The following is a 10,650-nucleotide window of genomic DNA, read 5'->3' on the forward strand; positions in this document are numbered from 1 at the left end:
GCCCTCCATCCCTCCCCCTGAACCTCCTCCGGTCCACCTCCCTCCTGGTCTCCCTGTTTTGTGTTTACACTTCTGGTGTCTGTTCACCATGTTTTTATCTGGCCCTCCGTCCCTCCCTCAAAAAAAAAAAGTCAGATTGTGCAGAGGAATCATCTGTTTCTTGTGGTCTTGTCCTGGTCATCATCTGAGACAAAGTCTTTACAGGGGAGCTGTATCTGGGGCTCTAGTTGTCCTGGTCTCCACTGTCTTTCAGGGCAGTAGAGGTCCTTTCTAGGTGCCGATCCACCATCTGGTCTGGATACGTACTGGATCTGGTGGCTACGGTGACCTCGGAATAAGAGAGAAACAGACTAATATTAGCGTAGATGCCATTCTTCTAATGACGTAGCAAGTACATAGGTTGTTATGGGAAGTGTTCCCGGTTCCGGTTTACCTAAATAATGCAGCCTAAAAATCCTTTTATTGGATTTGGATATTAGAAGCACATTAGTGTGTTATGTGTAAGCCAGGTTAAAGAGATGGGTCTTTAATCTAGATTTAAGCAAGCAAGCAAGCAACTTTATTTATATAGCACATTTTTTAAACAACAGACGCTGCCCCAAAGTGCTTTACAAAATTAATAACATTAAAATAATACAATAAAATAACCATATCTTATTCAAAAGCTAAAGAAAACAAATAAGTTTTTAAATAGGACTTAAAAGTTGTTACCGATGGAGCTGACCTCACATGGAATGGGAGACTATTCCACAGTTTGGGACCTACTACAGAAAAAGCACAATCTCCTTTTGATTTTAGATTACAATGAGGGACCTTTAAAAGCCATTGATCGTAAGACCTTAGGACTCTAGAAGGAGAGTAAGGAACAATAAGATCACTGATGTACTGGGGTGCAAGGCCTGACAGGGCCTTGTAGACAAACAAGAGAATTTTAAAATCAATCCTGAATTTGACCGGAAGCCAATGTAAGGATTGCAGTACAGGAGTAATATGGTCTCTCTTTCTGCAAGAGTGTGTCTGCTTCCAGAACAATGTTAGGTAGATAACTCCATAGTTTGGATGCTAAATAGGAAAAGTATCTGCCATCTGCAGTTGTTTTTGATATTCTAGGTTTTAACTAATTGCCAGAGTTTTGAGATTGCAGCCGACGTAGAGGATTATAATGTAATAAAGGCTTGTTCAAATACTGAGGTACAAAACCACTCAAGGCTTTATAAGTAATAAGCAAGATTTTAAAATCTATATAATGTTGACAGAACTGGCCTAATATGGTCTTACTTCCTGGTTCTAGAAAGAACTCCAGCTACTGCATTTTGGACTAGCTGTATATGTTTATTAAGCATGCAGAACAACCACCAATAAAGCATTACAATAATCTAACCTTGAGGTCATGAACACATGAATTAACTTTTCTGTATTTGACATTGAAAGCATAGGTCATAATTTAGATACATTTCTGAGATGGAAAAATGCAGTTTTACAAATTCTAGAGAAGTGGCTTTCAAAGGAAAGCTTGCTATTAAATAGCACACGTAGGTTCCTAACTGATGAAGAAGAATTAACAGAGCAGCCATCAAGTCTTAGACAGCGTTCTAGGTTATTACATTCAGAGATTTTAGGTCCAATAATTCACAACTCTTTTTTTTTCAGAATTTAGCAGTAAGAAATTACTCATTATCCAGTTATTTAAATCAACTATGAATTCCATTTCATAAATTTGTACGTTTTGTCAGGCCACAAAGAAATATAGAGATGAGTATCATCAGCATAACAGTGAAAGCTACGCCATGTTTCCTGATGACATCTCCCAAGGGTAACATATAAAGCGTGAAGAGTAGCGGCCCTAGTACTGAGCCCTGATGTACTCCATACTGCACTTTTGATTGATATGATACCTCTTCATTCACTGCTACGAACTGATGGCGGTCATATAAGTATGATTTAAACCATGCTAATGAAGTTCTATTAATGCCAACAAAGTGTTCAAGTCAATTCAAAAGAATGTTGTGGTCAATAGTGTCGAATGCAGCACTAAGATCCAATAAAACTGATAGAGATACAACCACGATCAGATGATAAAAGCAGGTCATTTCTAACTCTAAAGAGAGCAGTCTCAGTGCTATGATACGGTCTAAATCCTGACTGGAAATTCTCGCAGATACCATTTTTCTCTAAGAAGGAATATAATTGTGAGGATACCACCTTTTCTAGTATCTTGGACAGAAAAGGGAGATTCAATATAAGTCTGTAATTTACTAGTTCTCTGGGGTGTGTGGCTTAATAACAGCCAGTTTGAAGGTTTTGGTGACATATTCTTAACACAATGATGATTTGATAGTAGTCAGAAGAGGATCTATGACTTCTGAAAGCACCTCTTTTGCTGACAAGAAACTGTTTGTTTAAACTCTGTGTGGATCATTCTTTACTATCTCTGTTAGTTGGTATGTGAGGTTGTTATATATTAACTATTAACCATAAAGTGGTATAAGTGTAGAGCTCAGAGTCCAGGATCCTATGTTGTCTAAAGTGTACACTGCCCAGGTGAGTCTAGTGTCTTGAATCTCAGGATACAGTGCCATCTTGTGGTCAAAATAAAACATGCATTTGAGCTTTGCTTATATAAATGTGCAATAATGGGGAAATATATTGATGTAAATAATAAGAAACAGAAAACTGGGTGGTTACTCAGAGATTTGTTGAAGTTGTTGTTGGGGGGGGGGGGGGGGGGCACTGAATGACTTGAAGTGACTAAGATTAATTTATTTTAAAATAATACAAGCCCTTCAGGTAAAAAAGGTTTAGAACCACTGTTTTAAAAGTGAAAGCCGCCCTAAATTAGTGGAGAAAATTTCATTTATTCAACACCATGCCATGTCAAAATGATATGACTGTCTTTCTTCTCTTAAAACAAGTTGACAGTAGTGACAGATATGCCCCAAAATTAAAAAATGTGAACATAAGCAGCAAGGTATTATTACGTTTTACAAGTAAAAGAACACCTATAACAACACCCTTAACAACCTCAATAAGGATTCTTAGCATTTTTATTTAACATTTCAATTTCTGAATTAATTATTGTTTTTATTATTCACTTTTATATTAATTCATACTGTAAAAATAAAAGAGAATATTACATGCATCATCATAATGGGCTAATTTACCAAATTAACATTTATCAGTTCTTAGAGAGATTATCTATAAATTATGTAGTTCAAGTTAAGATTTTGTGCCTAAACATAGTATGGATTTTTGTCATACAAGCTATAATCCTAACACCTACATAAGCATTTCACAGGCTGAATGAGTGGTAAGAAATAAATGGATTTTTCATGCAGTTGTAGTTCCCAAATGAACATACATCCAGTGGTTGTGGATGTATGTAAGACTATCAGTTCCTTCGTCGCTTTAGAAGAGCAAAAGTTTCTGCAGAGTGGTTTTGTTTAAATTCACTTACAATAACTGTTAACAGTACATCATATGAAAATTCGTTAAAATACTGAATATCTTGCACGTACAACTCATTTATCCACCACTAAACCCTACCCACTCCTCATCACAGAAAGATGTGGATATGTGTCAGCCTCTGTGTCCTTGTTCAATAGAAGCTGATTAAGACTAAAAATCCTGTCACATTCCTCCATTTGCATATTTGCAGCCCATGAACTCGTTGATTTGCAGTGTGTGGGAGAACACATGGAGGATAACCTGGGTTTAGAAAAACGCAATAATAACACTTAACGGTGTCGGATCAGGAAACGCAATTAAGAGACATGCAGGACGCAAAAAGAAACTTGATGTGGCAGAAATTTTATTCATGCAACAAGCACAGAAGGGGAGCAGTATATGTTTATTTTCTGTAAATCATGCATTAGGCTATCTGAGACATTACTTTAAGATCTTTACTTATTAGTAAACTACTAGCAGATTATCAAAATGACTGTATCTCATCTACATCTCAAGGAACAAAGTAAACACTTAATTCTTGCTACCTTCTTTGAGAAATAAATTAAATATACAAGCAACAACTGACTTAAAATCCAATGTAAAAATAAGTATATTGAAAAGCACAATATAATGAATTTGTCCACCTAACTCTTTTCACGGGGTCCAAAACCTGACTAGAATTCGGTAATGACCTCTACATAAGGTAAGAGGGACAACAGTCATCTCATCATCTCGGTCCGTCTCTCAGTTCATTATTAGCAGCCAAGGCCACTCATAGAGCCAATCCGATCCAGTTTCAGGCCAAAACAGCCTCGGTTCCAACCCCTCCGTAATCGGTCTGGTGGAGCTCTCTTCTGATTGGCCAAAGCCCCCTTCAAGAGGCGGAGCCAGGCATTCTCACTCTGCACAGGTATGTCAATCCACTTGGGGTATTCTGCTCCCTTTAGCCCAGAGCTGAAGGTCTGCATGGGCTCTTCTGACTGGTCACTCGTGAGGTTCTCAAGATCATCAAGGGTCAAAAGGTCATTGTAGCGCTCAAGGAACTGCTCAATGACCTGCATGGTGGAGACAGGAAAACTTTTTTAAATGACAGACTACATTCTATTTACTACTTAAAGCCATATGCGTTTAGTCCTGTGAGGAAGCCCACCTGCATGGCTTTGTCAGGTGTGTGAAGGGTTCGGGTGTGGCCTGGCACCGGATTGGCCAGAAGCACTAGAAGCACCACAAATACAGAGGAGCACAGCATGGTGCAACTGATAATGGCCCCAAATGCACCGCTAGAGTGGGTAAAATAGATTTAGATGAACAAAATTACACTCAAACACAGATAAAGAAAAGAGAAGCATGGAAATAAAAAGACACACAAAAAATCTGCAGACAACAAAATACACAGTACATTAAAAAAAAACATAAAACAGAAAGAGGTTAGGTAATGTTATGTGTTAAACCAGTTTTGATAAATTAAACAATTTCAAATTATAATAAATAAAAAATTATTGGGAGTATGCTATGTAACAGTTTAACAGTAAATATGTCAATCTCACAAAAAAGTAATCAAATTAATTTGATTCAATTCGGTTCTGTCCAGACTTTTTACTTTAACTGTTTTCTGTATGTGTGTGTAATTCCTATGACAAAATCATTTACATTAGATAAGTTATTTAATGCAGTATTTTTATTTTATACATTTTTTACTGTATGATACAAAAATGTTTGATTTTCTGTTTAAATCAGCATAAAGACAGCAAAACAAATATTAAGATGATGTATAGAAACCTTGACATGCAGAACTTCAATACTTTTTTGAACATTACCGGAAAAAGGAATGATTTTTAAAATGTAATTTTATTTATAGATTTTTGCAATTAAAGTAATTCGAATTTGACAGAGTTTGTAATTGTCATGAAAATTATGTCACAAAGGTAGGTACCAATTTTTAATAAAAAAAATCTAAATTAATAAAAATTAATGCAAAAATGCCACAAAAATGTTTTATTTGTGAAACATTTCAAGCAGTCTTACTGATATAAATCACAACAAATCTAGTTGTTAAACTAGGTTTTCAAATGAAAAATCTTTACTGTTTAACATGGTTTCATAATGTTCTCAAGAAAATAAGCAGATAAAGTTTTCATATTGTTTTACTCACCAATAATAGTTCGAGGAGCTTTTAAAACCTGACTGAATGCTTTAGTCCTCCATGCCACTGTCTCTCTCTCTCAACTCAGTTTTTGGCACCTGCTAAGAGCATCCCTGTCTTTTCCTCTCCGCTCTCTTCCTTCCTCTGTGTGCAGGAATCTGATTTAATGTGAGTGGTGTTTGTATGTCAGTGTGTGTCTGTGTGAGCTAGATGAGTATGTTAATAGTCACTCATAAGTAAGGATGAGGTGTCTATATATCCTTTACCCCCCACAACACACACCTCTTTTCCCTCCCTTTTCTTTCTCTCTCTCCTTCGTACATGCACATATACACAAATGCACCTTATTATCTTGATGTCTCTGGGATGATGTCAGAGGTATGGAGGGGGTGTTTGATGTTGTCGAGGGGATGCCACCTTCTGACAGGAGTATGACATCATATGCACGCACACCGCAAAAGAAGTCGTGACACAAATGCAGGGCACCACAACCAGGTGTTGTCTCCCTCCGCCCTCTACTTTAAATGATCTCATCCTTCCTTTTTTTCATTCCTCATCCATCCATCCATCCCTTGTCTCCTCACATCCTTCTGTTTGCAAGGTGCGACTTTGGCTGCCAAAAGCAACACCGGCTGGCAGAATATTGTGTCTATTGAGAGGAGGCCAACACATATTTAGTGGACTTAACTCAAGGAGATATATAGAGCTTTCAATGTCTGTTTGAATAGGAAAGAGACATTTCTAGCTGTTCCTGTGTCATACACATAAAAGCAAATGCTTGAGTCAGAAACGCATGGTCAAAATCCATCATCCGAATAAAGCTAATTTTTAAAGTGCATTTGCACTAAAAGTCACTTATTGAATATGAAACCTTACATTTTCCCCCATCAGTCCACTTCTGTGGGTCACTGTGAGAAATGTCTTTGTGTGTTTTCTCTCTCTCTCTCTCTCTCTCTCTGTCTGTAAGTGCCATCACAGACTGCCAGTGCCATCTGCTTACTGCTCCCTCGGCATCAAAAACACGATATGAGAGCCAGCAGACACACACACACACACACATGAACGTGCAATATGCAAGAATATCACTAAAAAAACATAAAATAATTTTCATAACATACAAAACTGTATCAATAAACTATATCACATTGAAATATTGCTGTAGAAACTTAGAAAGTTGGAAAAGTGTACAGAATTATTATTTTCTTTTCTAATGTTATAACTTTATATGGTCTTTTTTCCATGCACTAATGTAGAACTTTATCTAAATACTTTACAATACTTTGTAATACTAATATACTAAGGTATGTATCAGAAAGGGTCCTCTATAGAAAAATGACATCCACCAAACATAGTACTTGGTTTTCCTCTGCAAAGGAAAAAGAAAGAAGAAAAAAGAAGGTGACACAATGCATTAAGATCTGGGGTGTGAAAACTTTTTGAACCGGATGATTGAACAGGGTAATTTTGTCAAGTGGGAACATTCTGAAGGGCAGTAGTAAGTAAAAAAAAAAAAGAGCAAAATAAACATTTACGCATCATCCTGTTCAAAAGTTTACAGCCCCACTTTAAATGCATCGTGATTCCTTTGTAAGCATCAGTAAATGTTTTCATCTTTTGTAATAGTTGAATACGAGTCCCTCACTTGTCCATATAATGTGAAGAGATGGATCACAAGATCATACAGTTATTGTTGGAAATGTGACAAATATGCAGAAGAGGCTGGAAAACCTGAGAATGTGCAGGAGCTGTTTTCTGAAGAACAGCGGTCAGATTAACTGCAGAACAAACAAGTTACAAACAACTACAAAGCATGAAAACAGCCAAGGATCCCTTAGGTTGCAACAGACAGCTTCAAGTATGTACATTTTTGTACATTTTTGAATGGGGCAATTTTCATAAATTCAGTAATTTGAGTATTATGTTAAATATCTGTCATGTGAAATAGCTTATTCAAGACAGTACCTTTATTTATATAGTGCTTTAAACAAAATACATTGCGCCAAAGCACTGAACAACATTCATTTGGAAAACAGTGTCTCAATAATGCAAAATGATAGTTAAAGGCAGTTCATCATTGAATTCAGTTATGTCATCTCTGTTCAGTTGAAATAGTGTCTGTTTTAATTTGCAATCAAGTCAATGATATCGCTGTAGATGAAGTGACCCCAACTAAGCAAGCCAGAGGCGACAGCGGCAAGGAACCGAAACTCCATCGGTGACAGAATGGAGAAAAAAACCTTGGGAGAAACCAGGCTCAGTTGGGGGGCCAGTTCTCCTCTGACCAGACGGAACCAGTAGTTCAATTCCAGGCTGCAGCAAAGTCAGATTGTGCAGAAGAATCATCCGTTTCCTGTGGTCTTGTCCTGGTGCTCCTCTGAGACAAGGTCTTTACAGGGGATCTGTATCTGGGGCTCTAGTTGTCCTGGTCTCCGCTGTCTTTCAGGGCAGTAGAGGTCCTTTCTAGGTGCTGATCCACCATCTGGTCTGGATACGTACTGGATCCGGGTGACTGCAGTGACCCTCTGATCTGGACACAGACTGGATCTGGGTGACTGCAGTGACCCTCTGATCTGGATACAGACTGGATCTGGTGGCCACGGTGACCTCGGAACAAGAGAGAAACAGACAAATATTAGCGTAGATGCCATTCTTCTAATGATGTAGAAAGTACTGTGTTATGTGAAGTGTTCCGGTTCCAGTTTACCTAATTAATGCAGCCTAAAAATCCTTTAACGGATTTGGATATTAAAAGCATATTAGTATGTTATGTGTATGCCAGGTTAAAGAGATGGGTCTTTAATCTAGATTTAAACTGCAAGAGTGTGTCTGCCTCCCGAACAATGTTAGGTAGGTTATTCCAGAGTTTAGGCGCCAAATAGGAAAAGGATCTGCCGCCCGCAGTTGATTTTGATATTCTAGGTATTATCAAATTGCCTGAGTTTTGAGAACGTAGCGGAAGTAGAGGAGTATAATGTAAAAGGAGCTCATTCAAATACTGAGGTGCTAAACCATTCAGAGCTTTATAAGTAATAAGCAATATTTTAAAATCTATACGATGTTTGATAGGGAGCCAGTGCAGTGTGGACAGGACCGGGCTAATATGGTCATACTTCCTGGTTCTAGTAAGAACTCTTGCTGCTGCATTTTGGACTAGCTGTAGTTTGTTTACCAAGCGTGCAGAACAACCACCCAATAAAGCATTACAATAGTCTAACCTTGAAGTCATAAATGCATGGATTAACATTTCTGCATTTGACATTGAGAGCATAGGCCGTAATTTAGATATATTTTTGAGATGGAAAAATGCAGTTTTACAAATGCTAGAAACGTGGCTTTCTAAGGAAAGATTGCGATCAAGTAGCACACCTAGGTTCCTAACTGATGACGAAGAATTGACAGAGCAACCATCAAGTCTTAGACAGTGTTCTAGGTTATTACAAGTAGAGTTTTTAGGCCCTATGATTAACACCTCTGTTTTTTCTGAATTTAGCAGTAAGAAATTACTCGTCATCCAATTTTTTATATCGACTATGCATTCCATTAGTTTTTCAAATTGGTGTGTTTCTCCGGGCTGCGAGGAAATATAGAGCTGCGTATCATCAGCATAACAGTAAAAGCTAACACCATGTTTCCTGATGATATCTCCCAAGGGTAACATATAAAGCGTGAAGAGTAGCGGCCCTAGAACTGAGCCTTGAGGTACTCCATACTGCACTTGTGATCGATATGATACATCTTCATTCACTGCTACGAACTGATGGCGGTCATATAAGTACGATTTAAACCATGCTAATGCACTTCCACTGATGCCAACAAAGTGTTCAAGTCTATGCAAAAGAATGTTGTGGTCAATTGTGTCAAAAGCAGCACTAAGATCCAATAAAACTAATAGAGAGATACACCCACGATCAGATGATAAGAGCAGATCATTTGTAACTCTAAGGAGAGCAGTTTCAGTACTATGATACGGTCTAAATCCTGACTGGAAATCCTCACATATACCATTTTTCTCTAAGAAGGAATATAATTGTGAGGATACCACCTTTTCTAGTATCTTGGACAGAAAAGGGAGAATCGAGATTGGTCTATAATTAACTAGTTCTCTGGGGTCAAGTTGTGGCTTTTTTATGAGTGGCTTAATAACAGCCAGTTTGAAGGTTTTGGGGACATATCCTAATGACAATGAGGAATTAATAATAGTCAGAAGAGGACCTATGACTTCTGGAAGCACCTCTTTTAAGCAAGTATCCCAGAGTGCAGTCTGGACGATGGGGCGGGGCGACACGTTGGGGCGGAGCGACACGTGTCGCCCCGCCCACCTCAGCGGTTATTGGTTTATGATTAAGATGAGCTTATTGGTGTACAGATAAGTGACGATTTTACAGCTTATTGGTATAGAGAATTATGACGCTATTAGCAGGATTGGAATGCGGAAGTAGACACTAAGATGAATAAACTTTTAATATAAATTAAAAAGTGAATATACATGTTGTGTTTTTGCATTTATTGTTGCATTTCCACAACATCCCGTATAAATACAAAGAGTTTTGGATTACGACGAACAGAATAAAAATAAATGGTCTACTCCCTCAATGGCTGTAGTGTAGACGCTACCTCGACATTACTCGCTGGTTTGAAAATGACACGGCAATATTATGCGAAGCATGGTTATGTAGATAGTAATGGAGTACCTTGATTTATATATTCAAATAATATATACATACATATATGTGTGTGTGTGTGTGTATATATATATATATATATATATATGTGTGTGTGTGTGTGTGTCGTGTGTGTAACAAATTGTCACCAGTCTCTGAACGTCACCAATAATATTCTGAACATTCCCTTGGCCCCTACGAAAATTTACTATGGTTCTGCTAAAGTAACTATAGTAAAACTATGGTGTTTTTATAATTACAGCTCACAGTAATTAATGTGCCAACAAATATTTTTACTACAATAAATCCATGGTTACTTTTTGCAAGGAAGGAACTATACAGGTTCTAAAGAACTTGCCCAAAAACACTTGTTACTTTCTGTTATTTGTTTTCTGAACTGCA

The 10,650-nt window shown here is 37.6% G+C and overlaps 1 protein-coding gene across 2 annotated transcripts; it reads right to left on the reverse strand.

The window, feature by feature from the left end:
- Positions 1–3,791: 3,791 nt before the first annotated feature.
- Positions 3,792–5,883, reverse strand: LOC128030248 (C-type natriuretic peptide-like). 2 transcript variants are annotated; one of them, XM_052617716.1, is made up of 3 exons: positions 5,597–5,883; positions 4,595–4,818; positions 3,792–4,499 (listed from the first exon to the last, which is right to left on the reverse strand). In XM_052617716.1, exons 2-3 carry the CDS (start codon positions 4,691–4,693, stop codon positions 4,200–4,202), a joined length of 399 nt encoding a protein of 132 aa, XP_052473676.1. In that variant the 5' UTR covers positions 4,694–4,818; positions 5,597–5,883; the 3' UTR covers positions 3,792–4,199. The 2 variants fall into 2 exon arrangements, with proteins under 2 accessions (XP_052473676.1, XP_052473675.1); XM_052617715.1 differs by having other exon boundaries at positions 4,595–4,724; positions 5,597–5,877.
- Between the last annotated feature and the right edge of the window lie 4,767 nt (positions 5,884–10,650).

The sequence above is a fragment of the Carassius gibelio genome, chromosome A16 (assembly GCF_023724105.1).
Source record: "Carassius gibelio isolate Cgi1373 ecotype wild population from Czech Republic chromosome A16, carGib1.2-hapl.c, whole genome shotgun sequence".
In the NCBI taxonomy this organism is placed as follows: domain Eukaryota; kingdom Metazoa; phylum Chordata; class Actinopteri; order Cypriniformes; family Cyprinidae; genus Carassius; species Carassius gibelio.